General features: G+C 42.9%; 1 protein-coding gene across 1 annotated transcript in view; it reads right to left on the bottom strand.

Annotated features, from left to right (window-relative positions):
• Positions 1–3,587: 3,587 nt before the first annotated feature.
• Positions 3,588–15,918, bottom strand: part of spop (speckle type BTB/POZ protein) — a 76,393-nt gene continuing 64,062 nt past the window's right edge. Inside the window, exons 7-11 of the mRNA XM_060892431.1 lie at positions 14,840–15,017; positions 11,822–11,877; positions 7,243–7,365; positions 6,465–6,607; positions 3,588–4,707 (exon numbers count right to left, since the gene is read on the bottom strand). Of these exons, the coding sequence (XP_060748414.1) occupies positions 4,563–4,707; positions 6,465–6,607; positions 7,243–7,365; positions 11,822–11,877; positions 14,840–15,017 (645 nt within the window). The 3' untranslated portion in view covers positions 3,588–4,562. The remainder of the gene's footprint in view (positions 4,708–6,464; positions 6,608–7,242; positions 7,366–11,821; positions 11,878–14,839; positions 15,018–15,918) is intronic.

Here is a 15,918-nt window from a genome sequence, read left to right as displayed (position 1 = left end):
TATGTATAGAGAAGAAAGGGCAGTACGATGCATCATGGGAGGAAGGTGGCAGGACACTAAGGAAAGAAGGTAGGCAGTGTGATATACTCTGAACAAGCTTCTGCTCACTCATGACATTCATGTTAATGTTACTGACACGTACCACCTACCATATACCATCAACGGTATTCCCTAATGGCAGCATCCTCTTTCAGCAGGATAATGCTCCCTGCCACACTGCACACAGTTCAGGAGTGGTTTGAGGAACATAAAGACTTGAAGGTGATGACTTGGCCTTCAGATTCCCAGATCTCAAACTGATCCAGCATCTGTGGGATGTACTGGACGAACAGTCTGGTCCAGAGACTCCACTTCACAACTCACTGAACTGAAAGTGAAAGTGACGTGACATACAGCTAAGTATGGTGTCCCATACTCAGAATTCGTTCTCTGCCTTTAACCCATCCAAAGTGCACAGACACACTAGTGAACAGCAGTGGGCAGCCATTTATGCCTCAGTCGTGGCCGGCCCGAGACTCGAACCCACAACCTTAACCTACTTCCCACTAACGTGTCAGATTCCACCGCACAGAAATCTTTAGAAATCTTGTGGCGTCCCTGCCTCACTGGGTCAGAGCTGCTCTGGTGGCACATTGGAGACCCACACAGTAGTGCGCAGGCGGTTTTAATGCCAGGGCTGCTCTTGGCGCATGCGCAAGCACACACACGATGAATGAATTTTCTAATTTCCTTTCAGACGGAACACAATCACAGGAGTAATTTTCGAGACTCGTGTACTCACACTAATACGCACATTTCTCAATGACTCTTTCAGAGGTTTGTATTTCTGTGTCCTCTTGGAACATAAAAGACTTCTCTGAGCCACCTTCTGTCCCAGGATTTCACATTTAGTGACCGGATTTTCAGTGTCATGTCAAGCTGTTACAATACTCTAACATCTAGATCAGAACAACCTTCAACTGCCTTCATCATTTCCTGCAATGATGTTTGTTAATTAAAGCAGATGATGACTACACGGTATGATTTAATTACACAAGTTAAAGATATTCCTGTCCGATCAGAGTGAAGATGTGGAAATCCACATCAAGTGCTCAGTTACTTTGAAAATAGCCTGAGAGTAGATTTGCTAATGGGAAATTAAAACTGATAAAATGATTGTTTAAAAGAAAGTCTGCTCTTGTGAATGCTTAACATTAAATGACATTTTAATATAAGGTTTCAGTATAATGTTACTTACTGAAAGTAAGAAGGTAGGTGGTTCTGTAAGGAATAAATCTAAGCCACAGCAATTTGTCAACAGTTAAAATAATGAATGAATGACGTGATATGATGTTTAACAATGCAGAATGTGCACAAAACTATTTAGTTCCCAAACTAACTGGAGTTACAACTTATTCATAAAGCCTTGTGAACAACTCACAAAGTTCTCTTTCATTTCATTTGTTTATTAGACATATTAATGCTGAGAATACGATTAACTATGAAGCTGGATTGGATGTGATATTTTAGGACAACTGGAAGTTCCTGCAAGTTCCTCAGTGTCATCATGTGAGTTTGATAGGAAAAAGAAAAGAAAAAAAAACTCAAAACATTTACTGAATGTCACGGTAAATAACGAGAACTAAACGCATGAGCCATTATACTGTAAAAACGGTATCCAGATATTTTTTTATTCTATGCACTGATACTGATGGTTCACTATACAAGAAGCAGCTGTATTCAGCGCTCTCGCCTGCAGAAACACGCAGCCATCGGGTGAAATTGACCTGTTCGCTATTATTCATGAAAAAAGACGTGGATTAAATCAGTTTTTCCCCAACTGAAACTCGGCAGCGTTAGATTATTTTCTGTGAGGAACACACATCCTACACATCCCACTTTTACCTCCCTGATAAGCTTCTCAGGTCAATTTATAAGGAGGACCTGAAAACAGAATGGTAAATATATCAGATAAAAACATGCGAATGCATGAGAAAGACACAAGTTAAGGTAAATGTGAGTACTCATAACCAGAGAACAGGGAGTCCCTGTATTGGGCATCTGAGCAGCTACAATCATGGTTAGAAAGATCCAAGACTGCACGTCCCAGATGGCCACCGCTGTTAGTTCCTAAAGAAATCCAGTCACATTTTTATCAGTAGGTTTTTTTTCTGTGTTTGTTCGTATTTTAGGAGTCAAACACTTTTTAGCATTGTAGTTGGACCTGGATTTCATACCAGAACCAGAACAACTTCTAAGTGCAGCTAGTAGATTTATAACGCACATACTGCAAGACTTTGTTCATGACGTGGTGTGTAGACATCAGGTACGTTCCAATGGTGTTCCCCAACTCACCCCCACTACTCAAGTCCATTCATTTAGCTACTAGAATCCAGTTCATCTACTTTTCACATGAACATACACACCGCTCTGTTTTATTGAGGGTTCTTTCAGAAGGATTGCAATTCATTTTTTGTAATCGTCACAAAAGTAAAACTTAACTCTGTGTTTTCTTTCTGTTCTTTAGTGCTGGTTTTTGGTTTGTCATAGCCAATATGAACAAGATAGAACACAATAAAAACACTGAAACACTAGAATTATATCATTCCTTCATGTCTGTAGTGTTTTGAACTCGGTTATGTCCCGGGTGGATGTGACCCGGTGAACACACCTAGTAGGGGCAAACAGTGAAGGCTGCCCAAGGGTTAAGTAAAGAATAACAACTCTTAACACCACCATGTCTTATCCAGTAAGAGGAAGAAAGAACACACATTCAATGTTCAAATGTTCTAGTAGTCTTAAGTTATGAAGCTGGATGGAGTGGTCATAGCTGGAGGTAAGAGAAAACTAGTGCTCCTGTTATCACGTCAACTATAGCAGCTATAAACAGTCATTTCTTCACTAACTGCCCTTTTTCCTTCTCATGAAGTTAAGAAGAACAAATTGCAGCTTCATGTGCTATCAGAGGGGGGAAAGCAACTCTGGTACAACACAATTCCTCGATCTGTTTTGGCTCTTTTCCAGAATTTAGCCCCAGCAACATAACAGGTTTTAGCGTGTTGTCTCTTGGGTATGATGTCAGCGCCGCTCCATATTTAGTAACCTACGCCACGGCCCCAGCACCTCTCAAAAGTTAGCTAATCTCACGAGTGCAGCAGAAATGCTTCATCCAATGTTAGCACGCAGGATAAGCAAGTGTACAGTCCACTTCCAAAAGCACTCCGCAGCCAAACCTACAGCAGGAAGTCTGTGTGTGTTCCTTCTTGTCAAATACAGACTTTAACAAGAAGTGATGTTTCCCCGGATCTGAACGAGTGCATCATTATTTCACTCTGTAGCTCTACTGAAGAAAAGAGAGGTCATTTATGCTCCCTACTTTAAAGAGGTGGCTTTCATTTTTGTGCTCTGATTCACAGTGGAGATTTTTTTTGAATTCCCAATCAAAACAGGCAGGAATAACTGCTTTATCTTCACCCAGAGACCCGCGTGAAAAAGCCTTCCGCTTACTGTCAGCTAGACTTATTTCAATGAATCTCAGAAAACACTTGAAGGGACAAAAAAGCAGAAATGTGAGCAAACCTGGTAGTACAACAATCGAACAACAAACATGAGCACAGCCAAATTTATTATCTGGTTTTTTTTTGTAGTTTTTGTTTTCATACAGAAAGCCTGGGTTTAAATACAGAAGTGCTACAAGGAGGAGAAAATCTCAAATAAAACATCAAAAGAAACAGAACCTTGTATTTACAGACTCCCCTTCTTTCAGCCCTCTTCCATCGATCTGTGCAATCACGCACTCTCCAATACACAGGAGATGTACAGGAAGTCCACCTGTGCCTCATATTCTCTAACTGGCCAATCTAAAGTCAGGTCTGAGAATGGCAGCAAGAAAGCTTTGGTTAAAGTCACTTTCTTCAGGATCTTACCACTTGCGATAGATTGAGGAGAAAATTCCATCAAAAAGAGACACGTGACCTACTCAAATATCGGGACGAAGGAGACAAGCTACCTATTTAAAAGCGCTGCAGTTCCCCAACAATAGCTGGGTTTGTTTTTCTCATCCTAATATCCATCTGTCACTGAGAAAGGGAACAAATGATGCACACAGTAAAGGAGAATCCATCGCAGGGGACAGTGGGGTCACAGTCCACAGACAGAAGGTTAAAGTCCACCGACAGAATCATTGTGTCCAGTATTTGTAGTCACCGTCCATCGTGCCCAACCGTTCATCCAAACTGTAGACATCACTGACTCCAGGATCCCACTGAAACTCGCTTATCCTGGTTAGGCTGGGCAATTGGGGAGGGGCGTCGAGGAGGGAGCAGAGCTGGGAGGAACCCTCGGGTACAGCACTGCCTCTATTGATGGCCGTTCTGCTTGAGGTTCCCTGGCGCGCCTGGGTTTTTGGGCTGAGGACGTTGTAGAGGACAAGGAGGGACGCTACAGAACACAGTACCTTGGGATCAAGGGTTCGCTAGAGTCCCTACAGGGAGTATATTTAGAAGTTATGGGGTACATTTAAGAATGGCGCCTCCGTGTGGGCAGTCCTGGCAAGGGGGCTGGGTGAGTATAATCCAAGGTTACTATGACTGTTTGAGGCGCTTTCGGGGTGGGCCCAAAAAGGGGCACTGTGCCGACGCCAGGGAACGGTAAGCCTCTGCAACCAGGTGAGGGTGAGACGCCACCATGGACTTCCAGCCGGATGTCTCCATCACATCTGATGCATGGCTGAGAGAGAGAGAGAGAGAGAGAGAAAGAGAGATAATTATATATACACAAAGTAGCTCTAGTTTGTTTGCATGTTGTCCTCAATCTGCTTCTGCCCTGAGGGGGCTAAACTGCACTATCACGCACACCAATGGCCTTTAATGACATTCAACATTCACCATGTGTCTGTGTGGGTTTGAGTGTGCATGGCATGTTTGAGACTCGGCTTGTGTGTGAAGCTCAGTCCTGCTCCCCTATTGCCCAGGAAATGCATTTACCCCAAACATGCCACCAAAAGTTCAACTGAGGACCACTGTCCTGATATTCTACACCTGAATGTAGGCTACAGCAGCCAATAGCACACCAGACATAATCATGAGCTGTTGCTAAAACATGCAGCCTATTCTGTAAATGTTTCTGTTGTTTATTGTGCACCAACAATGAAGGCTGTAAGTGCTGCAGCTCAACCCAGCATGCTCTGGTCTAAACCCTCTAGCAGTTCCTCAACAGATCAATAGCTCCACTATTACTCTGCATGGAGTCACACAGCACCCAGGAGAACACATGGTGCACATAAACAAATAAAAGGAAAAACGGTGATTGGGAACATACAATCGTTTTAGGAAATAGGGCCAGGCTGGGAAAACACAAAAAAACCTGCCTGAGGGTGGAAGCATTTGTGATTTCGTCCCTGTTCACATACCATGCAGTATACACAGTAGCAGCATAAGGAAAGAGCAGAGCAGAGGATACTAAAAAAGGCACAATCCAGGCCAGCAGATTTCACAGATGTAATTGGTTTACGTCAGTGCAAATCGGACACTAGTATTTAAAAAGTATTTCTAATGCAACCTACACAGGCCGCAAAACATCTACACATATATTAATGTGTTTGCAGTGCAGATGTGCTTGTGTGTGTGTGTGTGTGTGTGTGTGTGTGTCACAAAAGACAATGTCAGGAATGTGCATGATTCCTGGGACTGCGGCCACAATAACCATAATGAGATCATTTTGCCTTTATGAATCCATCAGGCATCATTCAGTAAAGCAGAACATCTCTCAGAAGGTCTCCAAATCACAAAACAAAGAAAAATAATAAGAGCTGGCTTAAAGAAGTCCTCTGCCATGTAGAATTGGTTTGTTGTGATTTATAGTGATGGTCTGCCATTTCTGCACTACTGTCAGATTGATTTTCTTACTGTTGTGTCTATTTAAAATAACAACAATAATAATAATGCACTAATACAAAAATGTATGCTATTATAATTAACAGAAGATGTAGATTAGTCTAGCTTCACCTCTATTTTCATTGAGTTTCCAGCTTGCCTGATCTGGCAAGGACTGGGGGGGGTCAGAGACAGAGGACGCATCTCAAAGACACTTACGGGCGACTCAAACCCTAGCAAAGTAGCTACAGACAACGTGTAATTAAAAAAAAGTGATTAGAACTAATTTTGGGTGATTACACAAGAGCAGAATCACCACCAGTAGCCCAGTAGCACATTATGTGGGCTCGGTAGTGAGCATGTATCATCTAGCGTCATGGCTATTGATTTCTCTTTGTGGTTTGTGGTGTTATTGTTGTGGTTGCTCGATGCATGGGCAGGGGTGGGTGGGGGTCACACAGAGAAAGGCAGAAATAGCAAGAGAGACAAACAGATTGAGGAACACAGAGGAAAACAGGGAGACAGACAGACCGAGCCTTAACCTTTGTGCAGTGTGGGTGTTAGTAGAGCATATTGGGATGATATGAGTTGTGTTAAAACTCAGCCACTCACTAGTTAATGAAGTCGACGGCTTGGGTTTTGAGTTGATCGGCACTGTGCAGGTCGGCCAGAATCAGGATCTCAGCAGCGTTCTCCACAGACAGACTCGTACACAGAGCGTCCTCGCACATCACCTTTAAGCGCTCCAAGGCGTACTGCACACAGAGCGACACACAAATGTCATGCACAAATCCAATACACTCAAATGAACAAAATAAAAACAAGTGCGGTACAATTGTAATTCGCAGGAGCGCCAAACGGCTTCCAATTTACTCCATCTGCCCACAAATAAGGGTAGAGAGATAAGAGTCATGTAGAACCTACAATTTAAATAACCTGACCATCAAACACAGAAAAAGAGCTACAGGACACATTAAGGAGTTTTTTTTACACTTAATTAGAAACTAATAAAGAAAATGTTCAAGTGGTATAGAACTGTACTCTGTGAGTAAAAGTAAAACATGATTTAAAAAAGGGGATGAAAATGTGTTTAAGACTTGTGTAGTGTGGTTTATTCCATCAGCCCAATCAGCATGATCTTTTATCACCGGCTTGCATGCTTTAATTAATACTTATGAGAACGTTGCTTTTTAATGTAATAATGTCACTTCTACACGCGCCCACCTCGAAGCGCCCACCTCGACGCGCCCACCTCGACGCGCCCACCTCGACACGCCCACCTCGACACGCCCACCTCGACACGCCCAGGCTTCATCACTGCTGCTCAGAATGTGTTTCTCTTATTCTGTTTCATTTAACACAACAGGAACGTTGTGTGCTTGTGTGTCACCTTGTCAGCAGCAGCAAGCAGGTCGTCAGCCATCTTGTCCAGGTTGGGCGCTTTGCCGGTGTAGATAAAACACATCATCTCCTTAAACACTTCTGGCTCCACGTCGTTAATCTCCACTCGGTTCTGCAAAACACACAATGTTAATATTGTTCATTTGCACTACAGCTCTGTTCAGAAAACTTTCATTCTTTTGTCCTGATGACAGCATGAAAAAAGTATAATAAAACTTATTTTTAGTTAAAACATCGTGTTTTTCTTTAAGCAGTCGGTTAGTCGGTTAATGCTCTTAACAACTAAAGCAGCTCACAATATGTAAGGAGTGGCATGTGACAGACCCTGAAGTTATATACAAATAATGCATCCAACACCCCGACAACGCCCATCTAACACCCCGACAACGCCCATCTAACACCCCGACAACGCCCATCTAACACCCCGACAACGCCCATCTAACACCCCGACAACGCCCATCTAACACCCCGACAACGCCCATCTAACACCCCCACAACGCCCATCTAGCACCCCCGCCAACACCCATCTAACACCCCCGACAACGCCCATCTAGCACCCCCGCCAACACCCATCTAACACCCCCGCCAACACCCATCTAGCGCCCCGCCAACACCCATCTAGCACCCCGACAACGCCCATCTAGCGCCCCCGCCAACGCCCATCTAGCGCCCCCGCCAACGCCCATCTAGCGCCCCCGACAACACCCATCTAACACCCCGACAACACCCATCTAACACCCCGACAACACCCATCTAACACCCCGACAACACCCATCTAACACCCCGACAACACCCATCTAACACCCCGACAACACCCATCTAACACCCCGACAACACCCATCTAACACCCCCATCTAGCACCCCGACAACGCCCATCTAGCACCACCGCTAACACCTCACAAACACCCCCGCCAACACCCATCTAACACCCCCTCTGACTCCTGAAGCTTTTTACTTCTAACTAATACACTTACTTGCTTTAATCACCACACTTTGTTTTGACTGTTACGTGATTGTCCAAATGAGACACACACAGAGTGCCGAGACAAATCCATCAACTATAAGACATCTTACTCAACCACGAGTACAAAACAGAGCTACTACGAGTCCTCACATTCAGGACATGAGGAAGCTTAAAGGTTCGTCCTGGAAGCAGTTTAGTGTGATTTATATGAACCTGTTGAGAACTTTAAAGACCGTGTGTACACATCGTACATGTACACGGCAATCCAGGGATTAGCCTGATACAATCGTTCTAAACGAATCCTACCACAAGGAACACACATCATTCCCTTATTCCAGAAAAATCAACATCAGTGCCCCTTCTTCACAAATAAACAACACAAGGGCAGGATATGTTCTCTCTAACTAGAGGCAAAAACCAAGAAACAAACCACTGAGTTCTTTCGATGCTTTTTTTCTTCCAGGTTGATTTTTCTAGAATTAATCCTACTCTCTATTTCTTGCCTCAGGCCACTGAAGCAGCTTTTTATCGTTCACCGCTGTGCTAACAGCCACCTAGCACCTTTTTGCAGCTCCGCCTGGGAACCAATTACAATCCTGCTTTATCCAAAGCCCGGTAACCCGCACAACATGACTGAGGTCAACGCAATAGAGCGCCACTATAAAGTGCACACACAGGCGCGCGCACACACACACAAACACACACCTTTCTGCTGTGACTAAGCAAAATGGAACAGTGAAAAGCAAGTCTATAAAACCCACAAATCTAAATTAAGTTCACACTTTTCAAACGAAAAGGTCAAAGCAAGACTTCACTCAAGCAGTCATATATCAACTTCTGACTAACAAAAGAGCCACACAGTGTATGTGCAGATACACACACATCTCAACTGCAACAACTGTTCTTATGACGATGTGCCGTCGTATAGACTGCTATTCAGCTTCTCCTTAGAAATGACAATTAATTTAAAAAAAAAAATAAATAAAAAAAATAAAAAAAGCATCGCATCAGTCACCAGGGAAGTAAGAGTAAGACAGGGGAGCAAGAAGAAAAAGAGAGAGAGAGAGAGAGAGAGAGAGAGAGAGAGAGAAAAACACAAGGAGGAAAAGAGACCACAGAAGAGAGAGCGACACACACACAGAGAGAGAGAGAGAGAGAGAGAGAGAGAGGTAAAGGGAGAGAAATACAATTTCAAAAGCTCAAAAAGAGCAGAGAGACAAGAGAAAGGGGCAGATAGGGTGGGTGAGAGAGACAGTGTGTGTGAGATGCTGGAACCTTTTAAAACTCAACACCCTCTTAACAAACAAGAGAAAATGCCTTCACAAAAAGAAAAACAACCTGATTCTCCAGAGCCAAATCTAGACACTCCAAATGCCAACACATCTGAAAATATAATACAAAAACAAGGTATGATGAAATTGGAGGAAAGAGGGAAGCGGAAGAAGATGAGAGGAGAAAAGATGGCACAGTGACCCAGCAGTTTGTGAGAGGAAGGAAAGTAAAATAAGGAAGCGTGTCAGTGAGAGGATGATGGTGAATACTGCTGCGTCAGGAGCGCTGGGTTCTGACAACGCTGCCACTGCATGAGGAGAGGCACAGACGCTATAAGGAGGTTCACTGTGTATTATTTTTACTGCCATGATACTGAAATACACTAACAGTCGCAGCTCGGCTTAGTGACTTATTTCCGGGCTTAGTGACTCGATCACATGAAGCAGTAGCAGATATTTCTCTAAAACTTAAAGAAAAACAACAAAACAAACTTAATAAATCACACACAAACTGTTCCCTCAGCCAGGGCTAAAGCACAGGATTATGGGATACGTAACAACAAACATATTGGCTGTAACTTCCTAAGTGGCTACTTACTAAAGCAGAGACGAGTAACGTAGGTTTCTGTTGAGGTTTATAAATACAAAGCATCACGACTTGTGTAGCGGATCATCTGCTGCAGTTTATCATGCATTTATGTAAATGATCGCCGATGACGTGAAACGGAGAGAAACGCGCGTGTTTAGTCTTCGCTGGTCAAATTTAAAGCAGACGTCAATTAGCTCAGAGTTTGTGTCGAATAACGTGGAGAGAGAGAGAGAGCGAGACATAGAGAGAGACAGAGAGAGAGACATAGAGAGAGAGCAAGAGAGAGAGATAGTCATATAGTCAGTATAGTCAGATATAATACAGCTAGAACTAATGGTCGTGTCGTATCCAGGGTTTTGTAACCAAGCAGCTTTATGTAATTGGACCATTTGGTCATTCTGAATCTTCTGCAACCCCACGCCCTGGTGAGCTTACATGTTATTTAACTTTATTTCTTTTTAACGCTTACATTTGAACATTGTGCCAGAAACATATGGGTAAGGTGCAAGACTAAAAAACAGACATGACACTCCTTGCAAGGACTAACCAGTCTGGTGGGAAGACAGGGTTGCAAAAATAAAAGTCAGGAGTTGTTTGAAAGGGTGCTTTTTCTTTCAGCTGCTACGTTCAGCTTCCAACGATACATAAGGAATAAAACACGACAGACGTGTTGCAGGATAAAGCAGTACAGTGGAGCTGTCTGGGTTTCCGAGCAGAAATGGAAAATGATTTCATGCACCGTGATGACGAGCTCCGTTTCCTTTAATCCATACTGCTGCTGCCTGGATTGTGCTTTCTGTTATGTCATGGGTCACGTTTCATACAGAGAAAACTTGTACCTTAATAAACAGTATAGATTTAGTTTTAAAGGGAAAAAAAAAAAAAAAAAAAAAAAGAGAGAGAGAAGACAAACAGAAGACCGGTCCACAAAGAAGAGCTCGTGCCGGGTTTGACGGCTACATGAGAATAACAGGTAAATAAGACAGATGTAGAGACTGAGGGGTTGATTTGAGACTCAACTCGAAGCTAAATTCACAATTAGTGCAGCATGTCAGGATGGTGGGAAATAAAATAGCACACACACTCAATTTAAAGGTGGCTTGATTGAATGTGACTCTCAGCAACATCCCAAAATACAAAATCCCTTTCCATCGTTTCTATTAAAATGTTCACATGTAAAATAAAAGAATAACAAAACATAACATTTCAGAGCGGTTGTCATGTGGCTGCTAATTTGGAAACTCTTAGCATATCCAATCCCGGTCGTTTTCCCCAATCACTTTAAACAAGGATTTTAAGCTTCGTTGCTCAGTTCTGGACTTCAGTTCAATATATCTGCATTTTATTGACTAAACAGAAACCTGTGGTATGTTGAGGTACAGTATTAACTGAATAAATCCACCTACAGTAAGTCTGGTATCTGTAAATGATGAGGTGTGATGAAGGCGTGAGGACTGCAGACGTCTTCCCTAAAGAGAGATTACTAACGCACTTCTGCACTGTAGGACGACTAAACGAGGTCTTAGAGTAACACTTGATCTAAGATGATCAAGTAGAGCACACCAAAGTGTTTGAGGGAGGCTCTGCATCTTTTACTGCTTCCTACACCATGGGAGCTTTGTTCCCCTCTTTGAACTTTAATGAGAGAATAAAAGCCAGACACGGCAACTGCGAGTCACAGAGAGAAAAGCGGGGTAGGTGGTTAAAAAGAAGGGGTAAAAAAAAAAAAAAAAACAAAACATACCTTTTTGCTCTCCTCCATTTCATGCTCGAACATGGCGCTGAAAACCGGAGAGCGAGCTGGAAGTGAGAGAAGAGATCAAATTAAGTCAGTGATCAGTATTCAGAACATTCATCCATTTGTAATTATGAGCCATGCAGAATAAAGCATAAACAGAAAGCAGATGAAGTAAGAAAAGACGAGCTGCTTCTGGAGGATTCCGCGTGAACAAGTTAGACGCCATCTTAGATCATCGCCCTGATCTGACCTCAGACTGCCATCTGGTTACACCTTTAATTACCTTAATAAGAGAGGAGCAAATCTTCCATCATCCCAAGTAGGAAAAAAATAAATCATACAGGACCCGTTGCCATATGTTCAAATTCACTACTAGAGCAAAAGCGCTGGTTCCCTCCAGGCCATTGTTATGAAAAAATAGTGCTGTCAAATGGGTGGTGGCTGGCAAAAACACTTTATATAGTGATTATAAACACACACACACACACACACACACACACACACACACACACACACAGAGTAAAAGTAAAGTTCTAGCATTTTAAAGCTTGTTAACCCAACTCTATTTAGACCCTGGTGCAGGACCACAGACACCTTATCTGGTTCTCTTGTCCTTGTGACGTCTTCCACGGTCCAGTTTTGTGGACACTGTTCCCAATCCAGTCTCAGGAGGCTTTCACACTAACGGTTTAGTCCGAAACAGAGCACCAAAGACAATTTGGTAACCTGAAAGATGTCGCGTGGAACGAGAACAACCAGAAACAATCACACACGGATTCGGGCCCAGTGTGAGAACTGCTGCAGTGTGTGTGTTCTGCGATGCTTTTCAGCCTAGCATGGAGGTAAAGAGTAGGTATGTGTGTTTCTATTATATGTGAATGAATGAATCGAATTCGACGTGCTGTCCAACACCGGAGCAGGAATTCCAAACCTCAGCCTCAGCGCACCAACCATGTGAAATGTAGTGACTTTCTTTTCAACAGTCCACTGCTTTGCAACCTCAGTGAAATTCTTGCTACAGCTTCCACTTTTCATCAGAATAACACACAGGAATCTGAGGTAACTTATTAGATGCGGTGATTTCTCACTGACGTCCAGTAGGCTACATTTATTAAGCCCTTAAGCCAGTCATAACGGCTTTGTACAGAAACACAAAACCGACCGGCTTTCCTCCAATCAGTCATAAAACACTCGAATTCTGTTTCTTCCTCTACAACCAGTCGATAAAAGCAGCTGTGGTTTTCACACTTCTAAATAAAACCCTTTGAGTGGCTGTAGGTAGTGTGACCTACCTAAAAAGCCTGAGAACTGCTTCGAAATCGTCACTGACTAAGATAAAAGACGAGAGAAAAATAAAATAAAGCAGCAACGTGAGAAATGCAGCAGGCAGCAGGTCAGACCATCTGTTTTTAAATGTACAACTTTCCGTGCCAGCTTGTTGATACAAAGACGCAGCTCGCACTGCTGGCAGGGTTAAACAAGTCGCAGGATACTCCATCGTTCAATCTGCAGCATGGGAGCTTCTAGCCTAGAAAGAACTACAGTATGTATGCTTTATAGAATTACTATGAAGAAGTGCTAATGATGCCAAAAATAGTGGCGCAAGAAAACGGTGTTAAAGTTAAGGTGTTAACTTTGACAACTCTAGATAAGGCTAATCTTAGGCTGACTTTTTTTTTTTTTTTTTTTTAATGCCATCTGCAGCTCCTAATTCTGCCTCGCTGATAGCTCCTGAATACCAGGTGACGTCTGGCACATTGCAGCCTGCTCTAATCTCTCCTGCCTCTCTGAGTGACTCGCCCCGCTCTGACCACACGTCCCCTCGGCGATTAACGAGCCGTGAGCTGATACGGAGAGATAACCGGGATCGCCGCCCCGACTGGGCCGTGACTGAAGCGGGCGACATGCTGAGAGATAGAGAGGAGGACGAATGGCCAGAGAGGAAGGAGGGATGGTGGAACAGGAAGAAGGGGTATGAGCAATATTAGGTCTGGTCATTTCTATGAATTTTATATAGGCTAGAATTATAGTGCAGAACTCCCCTGCAGTGCAGAAATACTGAAGAAGAAGAGAAAAAAAATACACTATAATCTTTTTTAGGTATAAATCCACAGGATGACATTAATGTTCAATCCAAATGAACACACAAGTGCAGCGTTCACAGACACTTTACTAGAGTATGTACTAAGACGCTATTAATTGTCATTATTTATTTAACTACAAAAACTAGCGAGATTTCATTTAGCATTATTTTAGACATCCAACCTTGTAATCCATCTTCCATTCATTAACTCAGAGTTTTTAGACTGAATGGCTCTGCGCTGTCTCTATATGTTTAACCCTGTTAGAGATAAAGACAAATGCGCTTTATTCCTATCCTGCGATTTACACCAAGCAAGAAGGGTCATTTAGCGAAAAGGTTCAACACACGTCAAAAACTAAACTGTGCTGCAGGTCCAACATGGATTTTTAGACTGCAAAGAATTCCAAAAATTAAAAGTTATTTTGCTGCCACTAGACACGTGCAAATAAACACACACAGAAAACTGACTCTCTTTTGCAATGATTTGTCTGTTATAGAGTGTCACTTCATTCAGATTGATGCTTTACCCTTTTCATCGGATTTAAACCCAAAACAAACCAGCAGTCTGGAGCAGGAGTTTTCTTTCGCAGAAGCCTTGACATTTTTCTCCTGCTTAGTCGTTTTCTTTTATATATTTACTTCTTCAGCACTACTTCTACTTAAAAGAGTCTTAAAAGAGTGGAAGTGTGTGGCAAGATTAGTTTAGCCCTGGTTTGGTGAAGAGCTGTCACATGTTTGAGATGCCAATCATATAAAGAACAAAACGAACAAGAAATAAACAAATAAATAATCACCTTTAAAAAGTCATTGCAAGAGAATAAAATATGAATCGAATAAAATGCGATATCATCATATGATTTTATGACATCATAACTACAGAGTACAAGTTCATTGCCCTATAACGAAGCGTGTGTGTGTGTGTGTGTGTCTGTCTGTGTTACCTGCTAGGATGGCTTTGTGAGCCTGAAACTCCTGGCCTGCGACACACAGTGAGCAGTCGGTGAAGCGAGAATGTTCCCACAACCCGCCCAGCTCATCAGCCAGTCTGCAGTCCGGAACCTTCACCATGTTCATGGTGTTCTGTCCGGAGATGTTCACAGAGTCCTGCACCACACTCACCTGTAGACAAAACAAAAACAAAAACCACTGGTTATAATAAAAGCATCAATATCCCCAATAGCCCAGTGCAGCCCAGTGTGCTGTATCCTTGGCAATAAAGGCGTGTCCTCTGAGCTCTAATGGTAAACAATTCCTGGGAGCTTCCAGACGTTAGTTCATCTGTTTAGGAGATCAGATTTCAGTCCCAATGATGACCGTGTTATAGAGCGACTCGAGATGATAAACCACAGGTACTCTAGAGGGACACTAGCATGTCGAACAAGGGTAGATATCTAGTTATCTCTTAATTTACACAAATTGCTTCCGTTTGTTTGTGGCGTGTGTGTTGTGTTGTAGTGTGAGTGAGCAAAAGAGACAGTGTGTGTGTGTGTGTGTGTGTGTGTGTGTGTGTGTGTGTGTGTCGGGCCACCATGCTGACTTTGCCACCTGTTCCTGCAAACAGCAAGCACATTCATTTATCTCTCTACAGGGCACACATACTTTAAGCCCTGAAAACCACATACACACACACACACCGATCCAAAAAGATCAAAGTTGTGCACACTATAAATTTGAGCACACACACTCAAAATTATATGCCAATCGGGAAGCAAATAAAATGAAAAGTCATAATTGCACGCACATTTACATGCGGCTTGTGGAGCCAACAGATGGAAGCTTTTTAATTTTTTTTTTTTTTTTTTTTAACTCCGCTATAATTAAAATTCATTCCCTACGGCCATCAGAAAAGAATAAATTGCCTTTTTTTCCAGAGCACTTCATGCCAGACTAGTATTACACCTGACCAACATCTCATAATACACGGTTCGTCATGGCAACAGGATCAAGCGAGAGCTCAAGGCGGACATTGTCGCAGCTCTCGCACAACACGAGCATGTACGCGCGCACGGAAGCAGCGTGT

The sequence above is a fragment of the Tachysurus vachellii genome, chromosome 18 (genome assembly GCF_030014155.1).
Source record: "Tachysurus vachellii isolate PV-2020 chromosome 18, HZAU_Pvac_v1, whole genome shotgun sequence".
NCBI classification, from domain to species: Eukaryota; Metazoa; Chordata; class Actinopteri; order Siluriformes; family Bagridae; genus Tachysurus; species Tachysurus vachellii.
The sequence above is the reverse complement of the archived record's forward strand: the minus strand, read 5'-3'. Positions and strand labels throughout refer to the sequence as shown.